The sequence below is a fragment of the Salvelinus alpinus genome, chromosome 33 (genome assembly GCF_045679555.1).
Source record: "Salvelinus alpinus chromosome 33, SLU_Salpinus.1, whole genome shotgun sequence".
In the NCBI taxonomy this organism is placed as follows: domain Eukaryota; kingdom Metazoa; phylum Chordata; class Actinopteri; order Salmoniformes; family Salmonidae; genus Salvelinus; species Salvelinus alpinus.
The window spans coordinates 20,898,442-20,915,869 of NC_092118.1; the positions used below are offsets into that span (position 1 = coordinate 20,898,442).

A 17,428-nucleotide genomic window follows, 5' to 3' on the forward strand; every position below is an offset into this window, starting at 1 on the left:
CAAAATGTTTATTTCAATATGTATTTGACAAGTAGCCCATGTAATGTAGGCTAGGCATGTTTTTTAATTGTGTTATGGATGTACTGAATACTTTGAATGTTTCAACATATTTATAACATTTTCAAAAGCCTCGAGGGTATCAATATTCATCTCTTTAAACAATCCATGCTATTTTATGGCTGTGTGTCAGAACCAAGGCTCAAACGTATCTCATTGTAAATGTGTACATTTCATTACTTTTTACTGTATTTCAACATATTGCTATGGTCAAATTGTACTAATATATACTGAACAAAAATATAAGCGCAACATGCAACAATTTCAAAGATTTTACTGAGTTACAGTTCATATATGGAAATCAGCCAGTTGAAATAAATTCATTAGGCCCTAATCTATGGATTTCACATGACTTGGCAGGGGTGCAGCCCACCCACTTACCAGCCAGGCCCACCCACTGGGGAGCCAGGCCCAGCCAATCAGGGGTGAAGCCATAGGTGGGCCTTAGAGAGCATAGGCCCAACCATTTGCCAGCCAGGCCCAACCACCACCGAGGCCGGATGTGGAGGGGTTGGCGTGGTTACACGTGGTCTGCTGTGGGGCCGGTTGGACATACTGACAAATTCTCTAAAACAACGTTAGCGGCAGTTTATGGTAGAGAAATTGACATTAAATTATCTGGCAACAGCTCTGGTGGACATTCCTGTAGTCAGCATGCCAATTGCATGCTCCCTCAAAACTTGAGACATCTGTGGCATTGTGTTGTGTGACACAACTGCACATTTTAAAGTGGCCTTTTATTGTCCCCAGCACAAGGTGCACCTGTGTAATGATCACTGTTCAATCAGCTTCTTGATATGCCACACCTGTCAGGTGGATGGATTATATTGGCAAAGGAGAAATGCTCACGTACATGGATGTAAACAGATTTGTGCACAACATTTGAGAGAAATAAGCTTTTTGTGCGTATGGAACATTTCTGGGACTTGTTATTTCAGCTCATGATGGTGTATTATTTAATAACAGCATCAGTAATGAGGGCAATGATAGTACGCATGATAACAATATAATTATAACACTATTGTTGTCATGATATCATTTGTTGCTATAATATTGTTGTAATATTGATAATTAATAATTACTATTATTATTGCAATACTAATAATAACATCATTAATCCCAAAATATTTATTGTTCTTATTGTTATTTTATGTACAGTGTACATATTGCATGTCATACATTTCTCAATCATGTAATGTTTGTTGATGTCAATCCTCATTTCTTTTAGTCAGTATGTGATCCTGTGGATTAAAAAAAAAATAATAAAAAACTATTTTGGTCCAGAAGTGTAATTTCAACCTTTCTCATGCCACAAGTGATGTTATGTGATAATTCATTTAGTCCCCTCTTAAATACTGTATGTGTCTCTCTTGTCCATATAAAGGCCCACAAGCTCTCTGTCCTCAGTGTAACCTGGGCTGACCGTCTGTCTAACTGCCTCCTCTTTCAGACAAGAGGAGAGGTCTCTATCTAGGCCTACAGTCCACTGCTCTTCTAAGTCCTCCAAATAAAGCTTCAATCACTTTTAATATATTATTAAGTCATTTTGAAAGATCATAATTACTTCCTTTTTCTATTTCAGGTATCAATATATTTGAAGACACTATTTTGAATACAATAATACAATTATATACAGCTGTATTAGCCTGGCTGATACAAGACCAGGAAGGGAGGAGGACAGTTTGTTTTGAGCCAGGCTATACAGCTGTATACTTGCTATCATGGGATTGACAAATCATTTTTTCAAGGGATTTTAAATATGGAGAGATATGTATGCAAAATGCATTTATTTTTAGTTAAGCTGCCCACTGAGACACAAGGTCCATTCAACTAGCTGACCCCGGGGTGCTTTTTAATGGGAGGAGACATTTTTAAACTGATGGGGGAAATTAAAAGCTGCTTATGGGCATCTTAATTAAGTTGGATAAATTTCTGATCCCTGTTTTAAAATCAAAGCCTTTGAACCATAACCTTCACAAATCACCTAGTTCCTTTCCTTCGGGGTGAAATGAAATGCGTGTTTGTCTGTGAGCTTTCTAGATTTCCTTTGCACTATTGTTTGTTGAATGACTTCAATTGGCAACCAAAGTCAACCAAAGCCATATGCTGTATGCAAAAATGTGACAGTAGCCTTCTATCAAATAAACAGAAAAGTGGTTGAGCAGCATCTGAGATTGAGAGTGTACTGATGATACTGTAACCTTTGTAACTTTGTGGATTTGTTTGTTTGGATGGACATAGTATCCTAACATCCTCATTAGAAGTAGGAGACAGAGCCAGAGGGCCACGGACTTCAGCCTGCCCTCCCCCCGTCCACCCCCCGTCCACCACGTGGTAGCCGGTCGTTGTGGGCCCTGGGGTAGGCTGTGTATTTTGGGAGGACTGAGCGCCTGGAATGCACTGTAATAACAGAGGGCTTTCATATCAACAAACATTTTTTTGTTTTGGCCCTTTATTAGGCATCAAATAGGAATTCCTGTCACTTCACTGAAGCAATAGAGGGGGAGGGGGCTGACACTCAACTGGTGTCTTCTCCATTAGCTCTGCTACACAAAGCTGCTCTGTTCACATCTTCCACTGCTTTGGCTTGACGAATCAACATGCTTGCCCTCATTGTTGCAACCCAAGGGAGGAAACATAAACCCCTTCCTGACAAATGAGTGCTATAGATTAAGAATATTTCCTCTACAAACTCAAATTCATCATAGTGCTTTATAATAGTTTTGGATTTAGTGTAGTACAATGTAGTACATGATGAAGTCAATGTGGACATAGTGTAACTTCAATCATGCCCCTGTTGACCTTGGGTGCGTTCCAGGTACACAGGTTCTATGCAGGTCTGTGCAGATTATCAATACAATGACAGCAGAAGTGCAACATCTCAGGAACCACATACAAATTATATAAGTGTCTATGCAGAAAACTGCTCATAAAATGTGTATCTGGAACACACCCCTTATGTACGTGTGTCTCTGCATGCACCCTGCCATGCGTCTGAGGTCACCACATCCAATCAGAGAACATCGATAGAGGCGATTAGGCATGTAGGGGTTATGGATGGATGACTGAGGTTGGGATGAGATGGGTGCAGTAATCATTTAGTGGCTGGCATCCAAATGAGAGCTTGAAATCCTGACAAGGACCTGATTGTATAGGCTCCATTGTACGGCTCCATACTGTGCGTGTTTTCCCCAAGAAAGTCTGGTCTGAGCCCAATGTCTCCTAGTCACACTAGAATCAAATTAGGTAACCAACATTCTTTCTTGCCTGTTGATGCCTTCTGCCTAACCCTGTATAGGTTATATTTTCAACAATGGTCTATACAATGAACTGTACATAAGTATGAAACTGTACACTGTATGATACGGCCCCAATCAAAAAAATAGCAGAAGTATTTGTTTGAGGTCTGTGCATGGAAGCTTCCATGAAATCTAACTACAGTATTCTCTTCAGCAATATGTTAATTTGAAAGTGAGACATTACTGAGAAATGCTGAAATTAGCTGGTATGCTCATTATTAAAGAGAGGTTAGATAAAGGACAGTTTGAAACGCTTAGGGAGACAAAACGTTAGGTATGGTGTCATACCAAGTGCCCAGTTTAATTGTGTTTGTGTGGGTTTCAAAAACTCCACATTCAGTCTCTTTCTGAGATGAGAGGTTGTTTCAGACTTATTGGTTTACAATTTATTTCCCACCGGACATTCAAAATACTTCTCAGAAGTGGTTTTGTCTAGAAGAAGAGAGGTCCCGACCAACAAATTAAGTGAGTCGTAAACTCACTTAAGGACTCTCAAATATGGATACTGTCTCGTCAACAGTGCTTCATGATGTGAACTCCCATTTTATAACGGTTGACCAGATAACCCTGTCATCAAGTCAACTGGTGCTGTGTGACTCATCATGGCAATCCTCCTCTCTAACCTTACTGGCATGATGCAGTCAGAGAAGGATAGATAAGTTATGAGATAAATTATTTAATCATTTTGACAGAAGTGTTATATGACAGTAGCATCAATTTGATCAGCTTCACCACACTGTGCCACTATTGGGGCCCTTTATATCAAACATGTTAGAGAGGCTCTGGCAATTTCTGACCACTAGATGGCCATATTGGCTTTGAGACATGGGAGGGGCGGACAAGCAACTCTTGACCAGTGCTGGCAAAACATTTAGCTTCAGTTTTTTTTTCTCATTACCCCCAGAATTGGCAGTGCATAGGCCAGTGTTCTACAGACGTGGTCTTGCACACCCACAGGATGTGGAGACTTTGTGGATTTTTATTTTACCTTTATTTAACTAGGCAAGTCAGTTAAGAACAATGACGGCCTAGGAACAGTGAGTCAACTGCCTTGTTCAGGGGCAGAACGACAGATTTGTACCTTGTCAGCTTGGGCTTCGAACTTGCAACCTTGCAGTTGCAAATCCAATGCTCTAACCACTAGTCTACGCTGCCAGATTAAAGAACAGTGACATAATCCATGATTCAACTCTCATTAAATCCTCAACAGAGTCATAGCAGACTACCAGTAACCCAGAGCAGTGAGAGTAGGACTACTATTCACAATGTCTAATTAAAGTACCAACTCAGAATTTTCTAACCCAGTGAGATTCCCTTTAATCTAGTTTTCCACTCCCTTGTCTATGGCAGTGTGGTCAATAGCGTAATCATTGGCGTTAGCGTCATCTTTAGAGGGACACTATGGTTTATTGATGTTCTAACAGGTGAACGCCCCTCTGCTAAAGCACAGTTAGCTCAGCTGTATTAGCAGACGAACAGGAAATCAACAGCTATCCCACACTGTGTGGCTGATTAGCGACGGAGGCTTGCTCACATTGTGTGGATCTAGTTGCTAAGCAGCAGTGGTTGGCAGACACTGAGGGGGCAGAGAGGGGGGGGGGGGGGATGTGGTGGCTGCCTCATACTGGTCTCTGTGCTCTGAGCAGAGGTTCCTCAGCTGTTGGTTTCACAGGTGTTGGCTTGTCATCCTCTCCACAGGCTCTGTGTGAAGACAAAGCAGGCCTAAACGTCCAAATAGACTAATAGCTCATCACAATCATGTTTCTGGAAATCAGAACACACGGCTACTGGAACAGAGGCAACTTACAGTGTGAGATGTACTGTATGCATGTACTGTAGATGTCTCATACACACACATGTGCACACACACACACACAAGTACACAAACAGGACCTGCTTCATTGCCAGACCATTTGTCCATGAGGAGTGCCACTGGAGTCTTCCTCAGAGCACTTAACCACATCTGCTACCTGACTCAGCAATCAATACATATATCAGCGGGCAGAGACTGCACAGAGTTGAGGCATAGATAAACATCCTTGGACCAGACTATTCACTGTATAATGATTGCAGTGTTCATGCTAATAAGGGCCACAGCAAGGTTGTGGTCATCAGTGTTCAACGTGCTCTACTCTTCCTCCCTGAATCTGCTGATACTGAATCATAATGTTTCTGAGATTACAAATATGGGACTCACTTTGGGCAAAAAATATTTTGCTGTCAGAAATTGTTCATCTCTGTCATTAAGGATATGTAGGTGTGAGTGATCTCCTAGTCTATAGAAACAATGCACCATGCCACAAGACTATGTGCACACAGAGAAAGAATCAGTCACACTGTTCAGTGTTGAAGATCATTTTCTCTCCTCTCTCATCTCCCTGACATCTAACTAAATTGTGTTGTTGCTTTCACGTGACTCTGGGATTTTTCAAATGTTGGTGGTCGTGGTCGTAGGGTTGGTGGTGGTGTGTCTGTGTGTTTCTGACCAGCATCCCTTTGACAGCCACGACTAGCCAAAATCTATGACTGACCCTTACCACCTCTTAAAGGATCCACCGCTTTTAAACAAATATCACCTAAAATGACATACCCAAATCTAACTGCCTGTAGCTCAGGACATGAAGCAAGGATATGCATATTATTGATACCATTTGAAAAGGAAACACTTTGAAGTTTGTGGAAATGTGAAATTAATGTAGGAGAATATAACACATTAGATCTGGTAAAAGACCGTATTTCTTTTGTACAATCTTTGAAATGCAAGAGAAAGGCCATAATGTCTTATTCCAGCCCAGGCGCAATTTAGATTTCTGGCACTAGATGGCAGCAGTGTATTGTCAAAGTGTTGGACTGATCCAATGAACCATTGTATTTCTGTTCAAATGTGCCTAATTGGTTTATTAATAACTTTTCAAGTTCATAACTGTGCACTCTCCTCAAACAATAGCATGGTATTATTTCACTGTAATAGCTACTGTAAATTGGACAGTGCAGTTAGATTAACAATAATTTAAGCTTTCTGCCAATGGTAGATATGTCTATGTCCTGGGAAATATTCTTGTTACTTACAACTTTAAGAGGTTTTTTCCTTCACCAGATTTGAAACAGTTCGAAAATTAAATATCGGTCTGCAAGTCAGCCACGTCCCGTTAGTTTTCCCCTGACTCGCACTGGGATGCTCTGCCGCAGGTGTCTGCCATTGGTCAGCGACCGTCTCTCTCCAGGACATAGATTACGTCAGCAATTGGTGGAAGGAACATATTACCCGTTTCGCCCCATAGCAGACCTGCGCAAGATAAAACCTCCACTCAGCACATAACAATCCCTTTGCTTCCGTGTGCGACTGGGACCAGCGCCCTCTCCAACTCGCCCACATCCGCAAGAAGACGTACATAACACACAGAGGACAGGATGAGGGAAATCGTTCACCTTCAAGCCGGCCAGTGTGGCAACCAGATCGGAGCCAAGGTATAAACAAAATATGATTATTTCAAATATTTTTACGCAAGTGTTATTGTGCCATTTTAAGCCTTGTGGTGTAATCTTTTTTAATGTAATGCATACGTATATTTTTTGTTGGACCGAAGTTGTGGGGCAGCGGGTTTACTCGGTAACGTTAGGTTAGTTGAATAGTTTAGGATCCCCGCCTGTGTCGCAGATTGCGAAAGAGATGAGTAGATGGAACTAAACTCTGAGACGGGAAAGGAAGAGGGGCATTTCACACTCTCCTTTTTCTGGTTCATACACCGTCAATAGAGTAAACCGGGAGAGCCCACACCTTAACCAGACCGGAACTGTGACCATTTGTTTTAATGGTTAACGGACAGAGATCCACCATCTTTTGTAAACTGCGAGTTTTGATGCACAGAAAGGCGTGGTGAGACACTGTTGAAAACCACCACGCCCTCGGGTGGACTGCAGGGGGGCTAGACAAAGGCTCGGACTGTTGGAGCTTGTCCAGCTGCGCAAACACTCCACTTAGGGCCTGAACACAATTTACAGGCCACTGACAGAATGACAAGTATAGCGCTCTTTCTCAAAGCAGCCTCCAGTAGAGGTAGTAGTTGATAGGTCATATGTCTATCTATATAGGCTATTTGACTGGATCAGTACATCAAAGGTGTATTAATGGAGGATCAAATTATGATAACTGGACCTAAGTTACCACTGCAAATAGCCTACAATCGCACTAACTAGTGGTTTGGGTTGCTGTCCGTTTTTTGATGGTTTATTAGACAGTGAGTCTTCAGGAAGGATATTGCCTAAATGCTTAAAGCTTTTATGTCTAAAGCTGTAATGCAGATTTTACAGTGTGACTGTGAGACAGCTTTTTGTTGTTGCCTACAGTAGACAGCTTTTTATTTTGTTGCTGCTCTGTTTTGGATAGCATCACCTGCACTTACATCACCTGATTGGCTGGCTGTATGTGACCATCTAAAACTAAACAGGTCTACAGGTCTTCCCCTCTTTTGTTGTGTTTTGACCATCTGTGGATAGCCTACATTAGTTCACTATGATCTGAGTCTCTACTGGAGCTGGAGACGATTTATCATGGATTTGTTCAACATGGTGGATCATAAATGGCAATCATTAATGAGTGAAAGACATAGGGGTGCTAATGATTACTGTCTCCTCAGCCTGATGGGACATTTATTATTCATAACATTTAAGGCAGCCTTTTCTGAGCCTCAGGAGGCTCCGTAGTGATTTTGGACAGCTACGTAACCTCATCATCATAATCAGCCTCATCACCATAATCATCATTACCCAGAACCAAATCTACAACTACAGCATCAGCTGAAACATACTTGTTTGACCACAGCTGAACAAGTGAACGTGTCATGTGTCCACTTTCCTTCACTCCCTTCTGGAGTATTTCACTAGTGACTCAGCTCTTTTGCTGATTCTGACCACCGTTTCTCTAATGGGGCAGTTGTTGGGAAAATGACTTGTTCATAATGCTCAGGTTACTCCCAACAAAGAGAAACCCAGAGAGATGGGGAGGGGGAGAGAATGTGTTGGGAGTGGGACCTTTTGTCATCTGATATACTGCAATGGTGAGCTCATTCTGATGCTCAACTATGATATGGCAGTCTGTCTACTAGCACCACACATCTGCCATTGCTAATGCCGTACAGGATGAAGTCCGATGACAACGGAAGAAATCTACACGTTTGCCAGTGTAGCGCTAGTATCTAAGAATGAGAGAGCAAAAATTCCCTACAGACTCTTTAGTCATCGAACTCTGTATTTTTCTATCGCTGTCTAGCGGTTTCCCTTTAATCTAAGTCTCTCCCTTTCTTATTTATTTTCTGTTTCTTTGTTTGTCCCCTAGAAGAGATATTGCCCGATTGAGTTACAGAGCCATAATTAAGGAACAAGTGGAACTCCTAATTACCGATTTAGATGGCAGGGGACATCTGTTTGGGACAGGATAAATAATTAGAGAACGAAGGAGTATCTTCTGCAGAGGAGAGAAAGGGAGGGAGGGAGGGAAAGGAGGGAGTACAGCACCTGGGGAGAGGAAGAGGGACACCATTGTCAGAGCTCAGACCTAAGATGGTCTTCATACTGGGTGTGGTGCCCTTGGTCACAGCAGTCTGGACAGATAGAGGAAAGGTTGTTTTTGTCAACACACTGACACCATATGGGATTAATCTATAAGTCATTGCTTATCATCTATAAGTCTTTGCTAGGTAAAGCCCCGCCTTATGTCAGCTCACTGGTCACCATCGCAGCACCCACCCGTAGCACACGCTCCAGCAGGTATATTTCACTGGTCACCCCCAAAGTCTATTCCTCCTTTGGCCGCCTTTCCTTCCAGTTCTCTGCTGCCAATGACTGGAACAAATTGCGAAAATCACTGGCTGGAGACTCATATCTCCCGCACTAACTTTAAACATCAGCTGTCATAGCAGCTCACAGATCATTGCACCTGTATATAGCCTATCTGTAAATAGCCCATCCAACTACCTCATCCCCATATTGTTATTTATTTTTTTGCTCCTTTGCACCCCAGTATCTCAACCTGCGCATTCATCTTCTGCACATCTATCACTCCAGTGTTTAATTGCTATATTGTAATTACTTTGCCACTATGGCCTATTTATTGCCTTACCTCCCTAATCTTACCTCATTTGCACACACTGTATATAGACTTTTCTATTGTGTTATTGACTGTACATTTGTTTATGTGTAACTCTGTGTTGTTTGTCTCACTGCTTTGCTTTATCTTGGCCAGGTTGCAGTTGTAAATGAGAACTTGTTCTCAACTGGCTTACCTGGTTAAATAAAGGTGAAATAAAACATTTTAAATGTCACTTCATCTGGCTGGCTGTTGAGTGACACAAATATGGGATTAACACACTGACACCAATATGGGATCACTATGGGGCTTTTGAGTGACCATTGTTATTGCGTACAGTATCTTTTTGGTGTTTTTGTGTCTGCTTTTAGTGAATGCCCAGATGGTGTTTTTTGCTAATTAAAGGAGAACAGCACTTTGCACATAAGGACCTTCTATTGCATAGTAATGAGAAACTGTAAAATGGACAATATCTAATCTGTGACTTGATATGGCCATTTGGCATCCTCCTTCCAAGTGCGTGTCCTGTGTTTGCCCTTGATAGTGCTGTCTGTGGGGGTCTGTCTGTGTTCTATTTTAGACTTTCATAGGGCTCCGTCTGTCTCGCTCTGTCTGATATACACACACACTGGCCTATACACTCAGTGACAGTATACATATTTGAAGTGATCAAGGGGACTTCATTAGGCAGTGTCCTCTTTTGTCTCTTTACCTAGCAACACACTTCGTGTGTGTGTGTTGAAGTAGAGAGAGCCTCTCCAGATGGAGTCTGTCTCCTCTGAGAGGGCCTCTACATCAGTATGAGTCTAGCGGCCCTGGGGGAGGGTGGAGACAGCTGGACTAACTGTTGGCTTAAATGGGGTCATGGATCAATGAAGCAGAACCCAGGACGGATGGCAGACGCCCACTATCCCAACTTACACTGGCCCACTCTCCTAACAGTTTTTACTTGAGCCCCCCACTAATTTCACCTCCAAGTACCCAAGTGATAGTTCAATATGGTCCCGACTAGAAATCTGTTGAGAAGTTTCCATCCACTTTGCTTGTACAGAACTATGTGTTACTGGTAATGTTTGTGTCTTTGTGTTGTGCAGTTCTGGGAGGTGATCAGTGATGAACATGGCATCAGCCCTACAGGGAACTATGAGGGCGACTCCCCACTGCAGCTGGAGAGGATCAGTGTCTACTACAATGAGGCCTCATGTGAGTCTGATACTGGAACTAAACATCTACACAAGGCCAAAAACAACACAACACTAAAAGCACTGTTGCTCAATACTTGTAATGACCTGTTTCAGTTGAACACTCTCACTCTTTGGGGTTTATCTAGACTTGAGAATATCCACTTTAATCCTATTGTACTGAACTTGACTGTGATATAGAGTAGAATTTATTAGGGTGTTGCAGGTAACATCACCTGCTGTCTCTCCCCAGCCTCTAAGTACGTCCCCAGGGCCATCCTAGTAGACCTGGAGCCAGGAACTATGGACAGTGTTCGCTCTGGGACCTATGGACAACTCTTCAGACCAGACAACTTCATCTTCGGTCAGTATCTGTCTGTCCAACGTGGGTTAAATATGGCTACAGTGCTTAGTGATTGCATTAGAAGAGTGTGCTTGGCAGTAACATTCAATCTGCCATTTACAGTCTCTTCTGTCATTAACAACATAAATAGTCTGATGTAATATTTCCTTTAAAGACATTTGCTTTTATTTACTTACAGTAAATGCTCCCAAATGTCATTAAAACGATGGAAATGTGTAGCTCCTGTACAAATGCAGCGTTGATAACTGCTGAAGCTCTATCTTGAAGTGTGTTGTTGCCCTATAGGTCAGAGTGGAGCTGGTAACAACTGGGCTAAGGGTCACTACACAGAGGGGGCAGAGCTGGTGGACTCAGTCCTGGATGTAGTCAGGAAGGAATGTGAGAACTGTGACTGTCTCCAGGGCTTCCAGCTCACCCACTCCCTGGGAGGGGGCACAGGCTCTGGCATGGGGACCCTGCTCATCAGCAAGATCCGGGAAGAGTACCCTGACCGCATCATGAACACCTTCAGCGTGGTGCCCTCCCCTAAAGTATCAGACACAGTGGTGGAGCCCTACAATGCCACCCTGTCCATCCATCAGCTGCTGGAGAACACAGACGAAACCTACTGCATTGACAACGAGGCGCTTTACGACATCTGCTTCCGCACGCTCAAGCTCCCCACGCCCACCTACGGAGACCTCAACCACCTGGTGTCGGCCACTATGAGCGGTGTTACTACCTCCTTCCGCTTCCCCGGCCAGCTCAATGCTGACCTCCGCAAACTGGCTGTCAATATGGTGCCCTTCCCCCGTCTTCACTTCTTCATGCCTGGCTTCGCCCCCCTCACGGCGCGTGGCAGTGCGTGCTACAATGCACTGTCTGTGCCCGAGCTCACCCAGCAGTTGTTTGACGCCAAGAACATGATGGCCGCTTGCGACCCGCGTCACGGACGCTACCTGACCGTGGCCATGGTGTTCCGTGGTCAGATGTCCATGAAGGAGGTGGACGAACAGATGTTGGCCATCCAGAGTAAGAACAGCAGCTACTTTGTCGAATGGATCCCCAACAACGTCAAAGTGGCCGTCTGTAACATCCCGCCCCGCGGTCTCAAGATGTCCGCCACCTTCATCGGGAACAACACGGCCATCCAGGAGCTGTTCAAGCGCATCTCCGAGCAGTTCACCGCCATGTTTCGCCGCAAGGCTTTCCTGCACTGGTACACCGGAGAGGGCATGGACGAGATGGAGTTCACCGAGGCAGAGAGCAACATGAACGACCTGGTGTCAGAGTACCAGCAGTACCAGGACGCCACCACTGAGGAGGAGGGAGAGATGTATGAAGACGATGAGGAAGAGTCAGAGAGCCAGGCCCGGTGAACACCTTGGAAAAAGAGCCAAGCTTGTGTAAACCCAGCCGACAGAGCTTTGTCGGTGTGTAGCAGGATTATAATCTGCCTCATGTACACTGTACTGTATAACACTCCCTTCCTATATCCCCCTCCCTGCTCTCACTGTGTCTTTGCTAACTGTTAGCCCCACTTCCCTTAGCCTTCTGACCAACTCATGGCCTCCTGTTGATTTATCCTGTTGATAAAAACCTCCCAGACAGACCACTAAGTTGAATGGGTGAAATAAAGTGTCTCATAAACTGATGACGAATAGCCCTTAATTTCTTATAATAAACATGTTCAAGCTTACTTTGTAATGAGCTTTTTCTGACTTGTTTGGGGATATTGAACATGAATAATATTATACACCATCTTGTTTTGCTACACTGTGTTCAGGGTTTCTGAAGTTGTTTTTAGTGGAAACGGGGACAGTGTATTGCAGTACAATGACTAGGGGTCTTTCTTCTAGAAAAATAGGATAAAGCAGAGCCTTGTTGAACTTGGACTCCACTGCATGACTGTCCCATGTGGAGGTGACCTAGATGCTGGATAAAAATACTGGATCTCAGTCCCCTGGAGGTTGAGGCACACCTTGGGCAGCATGGGTGGAGTCTGGATAGAACAGGCTGTGAGGAGCTAAGATGGTGGACAATCTACAACATGTGTCAAACTGATTGTACAGAGGGCTGCCTGTCTGCAAGTTTTTGCTCTTCCCTTGGACTTCAGGTTAAGGTCACTGGAACTCCCCTCACCTGGTTGTCTAGGTCTTAAATGAAAGGGAAAAAACAGCAGACACTAGGGCTAGGCCCTCATGGAATGAGTTTGACACTGCTGATCTACAAGATAGCCTGCTTAAGGCCTTCCAATTACAAACTTATCTGCATGGTCTAAAATAGCTAGGCGGTCCTGGAGTGTGCAGGCACTTCATGTTTTGCATCTAACTAACCTGGAAGACCAGGTGAGTTGAATTTAGGCAATCACTGAACTGATCAATTAGTTTAGATGGTCAGGTGTGGTGCCTTGTTGGATCAAAATCTGGTTGCTTACCCCTGTTCTAAAAGGAGGCAGGAACTCTAGTGCATACGGTTAGAGACAATTGATTTGCAGGACAAGGAGGAACAGGTAAAATGTGGAGAGTGCTGCAAATATGACACATTCAAAAATGAATCAACAATCCCAAGAGAACACCTGCACTTCTTGAAGAAACAGGAAGAGCAGTGACTAGCTCGCTGGTTAGAGAGAGATGGAGGCTGTTTGCTCTCTCTTCTACAATGTATGGGGCCAGTCGGCTGGGTGGATCACATGCTGCCGATGCCTCAACACTTAGAGCCTGTGGCAAAGGGCCCTGAACAGAGCAGCTCTTTATACAGTATCACAGAACACACAGACCCTGTCATAGCCTCTCTAATCTCAAAGATGCATCCCCACATAACACAGTAGGCCTGCCACCTCCAGCTTCCTCATGCAGTAAATAAACTCAGCAAAAAAAGAAACGTCCTCTCACTGTCAACTGCGTTTATTTTCAGAAAACTTAACATGTGTAAATATTTGTATGAACATCAGATTCAACAACTGCGACACAAACTGAACAAGTTCCACAGACATGTGACTAACATAAATGGAACAATGTGTCCCTGAACAAAGGGGGGGGGGGGGGGTCAAAAGTAACAGTCAGTATCTGGTGTGGCCACCAGCTGCATTAAGTACTGCAGTGCATCTCCTCATGGACTGCACCAGATTTGCCAGTTCTTGCTGTGAGATGTTACCCCACTCTTCCACCAAAGCACCTGCAAGTTCCTGGACATTTCTGGGGGGAATGTCCCTAGCCCTCACCCTCCGATCCTACAGGTCCCAAACGTGCTCAATGGGATTGAGATCCAGGCTCTTCGCTGGCCATGGCAGAACACTGACATTCCTGTCTTGCAGGAAGTCACACACAGAACGAACAGTATGGCTGGTGGCATTGTCATGCTGGAGGGTCATGTCAGTATGAGCCTGCAGGAAGGGTACCACATGAGGGAGGAGGATGTCTTCCCTGTAACACACAGCGTTGAGATTGCCTGCAATGACAACAAGCTCAGTCCGATGATGCTGTGACACACCGCCCCAGACCATGACGGACCTCCACCTCCAAATCGATCCCGCTCCAGAGTACAGGCCTTGGTGTAACGCTCATTCCGTCGACGTTAAACGCGAATCCGACCATCACCCCTGGTGAGACAAAACCCTGACTCGTCAGTGAAGAGCACTTTTTGTCAGTCCTGTCTGGTCCAGCGACGGTGTGGGTTTGTGCCCGTAGGCGACGTTGTTGCCGGTGATGTCTGGTGAGGACCTGCCTTACAACAGGCCTACAAGCCCTCAGTCCAGCCTCTCTCAGCCTATTCCAGACAGTCTGAGCACTGATGGAGGGATTGTGTATTCCTGGTGTAACTCGGGCAGTTGTTGCCATCCTGTACCTGTCCCGCATCCTGTACCTGTCCAGTGATGTTCGGATGTACCGATCCTGTGCAAGTGTTGTTACACGTGGTCTGCCACTGCGAGGACGATCAGCTGTCCGTCCTGTCTCCCTGTAGCGCTGTCTTAGGCATCTCACAGTACGGACATTGCAATTTGTTGCCCTGGCCACATCTGCAGTCCTCACGCCTCCTTGCAGCATGCCTAAGGCACGTTTCCACAGATGAGCAGGGACGCTGGGCATCTTTCTTTTAGTGTTTTTCAGAGTCAGTAGAAAGGCCTCTTTAGTGTCCTAAGTTTTCATAACTGTGACCTTAATTGCCTACCGTCTGTAAGCTTTTAGTGTCTTAACAACCGTTCCACAGGTGCATATTCATTCATTATTTATGGTTCATTGAACAAGCATGGGAAACAGTGTTTAAACCCTTTACAATGAAGATCTGTGAAGTTATTTGGATTTTTACTAATTATCTTTGAAAGACAGGGTCATGAAAAAGGGACGTTTGTTTTTTTGCTGAGTTTATCTATTGAGAACAAGGCAGCATCTGTCTTTCTGGTATGTCTCTGCCTTACCTTACCTCTAGTGAGTGTTGACAACCCACTACACATTAGACACAAAGAACTGACATCATTAATATCAACAACTCATTGTCTCTTTGGACTGTTATATAGGTGTCACTATTTAGACCCAGATTCCAGCACTCAGGACACAGAGATAATAACTGTGATTGAGACACCAAAGGACACTGATGGATCTCACCTAATTTCCTGTAGTGAAAACTGCTTCTGCATCATTTAGGACTGCATTAGAACAGAAGTGCTTACCCACATGAAAACATACAATAGTATACTATGGTATAAATGCTATATTATTAACTGTAGTGTTTTTGCAGACTTTTACTGTAGTATTTACAGTTAACTGTAGTATAAATTCTGTGGTAAAAGAAAACTGTAGTATATACTATAGTAATTGATGTAGTGTTTTTGCATATTGTAGTATACTGTAGTGTTTTTGCAGACTGTATTATACTGTAGTATGTACTATAGTGTTTTTGTTTTATTATATTTGACATAGAAGTGGAGGCTTTCTCCTTCAGGAAACCTATTGGAGAAATACTAATTTCTTACTAATTTAATACACATTTCCCATAACCTGTAAATAGGACTGGGGGTCTGAACGGACAGCTCAGAGCTTCTGCTAACTACTATAACCTGTAGGGAATACAATATATGGTTTATACTTGGCATGTAGGTCTCTCACTTATGGCTGGAACAAATTGCGACATGGGGAAGGGGAATGAGCAGGGTCTATGCAAATTAAATACTGTAGTATTTACTATAGTTAAAGTGTGGTGTTTTTGCAGTCATTACTGTCGTATTTACTGCAGGTTTTCTTTCTGATAATACTGTAGTATTTACTCTAGTATTCTACAGTATACTACAACATTCTATAGTAAGTACAACACATGATCAAGGGATACAGGGATTCTATGCAGTATTCTATAGTAAACTGTAGTATTTTCTCAAGTGGGTAGCATAGGGATGAGGAAGGCCTGTTGACTGTAGGGAGAGGCCTAGTGAGTCAGTGTCTCACTTGCAGTCAAGCTTTAGAGGAAAGACATATACAGCTCACAGCACAGACCAGCTAGGCTGATGTACTGGATCGCTACACACAGAAGGTGTGGGGGGGGGGGGGACACACACACACAATGCATATGCTGGGGGGGGGGGGACTATGCATAGTCTGGGTAGCCATTTGATTAGCTGTTCAGGAGTCTTATGGCTTGGGGGTAAAAGCTGTTGAGAAGCCTTTTGGTCCTAGACTTGGCGCTCCTGTATCTGCTTGCCATGCGGTAGCAGAGAGAACAGTCTATGACTAGGGTGGCTGGAGTCTTTGACAATTTTTAGGGCCTTCCTCTGACACCGCCTGGTGTTAAGGTCCTGGATGTCAGGCAGCTTAGCCCCAGTGATGTACTGGGCCGTACGCACTACCCTCTGTAGTGCCTTGAGGTCGGAAGCTGAGCAGTTGCCGTGCCAGGCAGTGATGCAACCAGTCAGGATGCTCTCGATGTTGCAGCTGTAGAACCTTTTGAGGATCTCAGGACCCATGCCAAATCTTTTTAGTTTCCTGAGGGGGAATAGGCTTTGTCGTGCCCTCTTCACAACTGTCTTGGTGTGTTTGGACCATTCTAGTTTGTTGGTGATGTGGACACCAAGGAACTTGAAGCTCTCAACCTGCTCCACTACAGCCCCGTCAATGAAAATGGGGGAGTGCTCGGTCCTCCTTTTCCTGTAGTCCACAATCATCTCTTTTGTCTTGATTACGTTGAAGGATAGGTTGTTATTCTGGAACAACCCGGCCAGGTCTCTGACCTCCTCCCTATAGGCTGTCTCGTCGTTGTCAGTGATCAGGCCTACCACTGTTGTGTAGTCTGCAAACTTAATGATGGTGTTGGAGTTGTGCCTGACCATGCAGTCGTGGGTGAACAGGGAGTACAGGAGGGGACTGAGCACGCACCCCTGAGGGGCTCCAGTGTTGAGGATCAGCGTGGCTGATGTGTTGTTAACTACCCTTACCACCTGGGGGCGGCCCGTCAGGAAGTCCAGGATCCAGTTGCA

General features: G+C 44.2%; 1 protein-coding gene across 1 annotated transcript; it reads left to right on the forward strand.

The window, feature by feature from the left end:
* The first annotated feature begins 6,523 nt into the window (after nucleotides 1–6,523).
* Nucleotides 6,524–12,664, forward strand: LOC139562762 (tubulin beta-3 chain). The gene is made up of 4 exons (XM_071380759.1): nucleotides 6,524–6,824; nucleotides 10,536–10,644; nucleotides 10,876–10,986; nucleotides 11,272–12,664. The coding sequence occupies exons 1-4, from the start codon at nucleotides 6,768–6,770 to the stop codon at nucleotides 12,342–12,344; spliced, it is 1,350 nt and encodes a 449-aa protein (XP_071236860.1). The 5' UTR covers nucleotides 6,524–6,767; the 3' UTR covers nucleotides 12,345–12,664.
* Nucleotides 12,665–17,428: the final 4,764 nt, after the last annotated feature.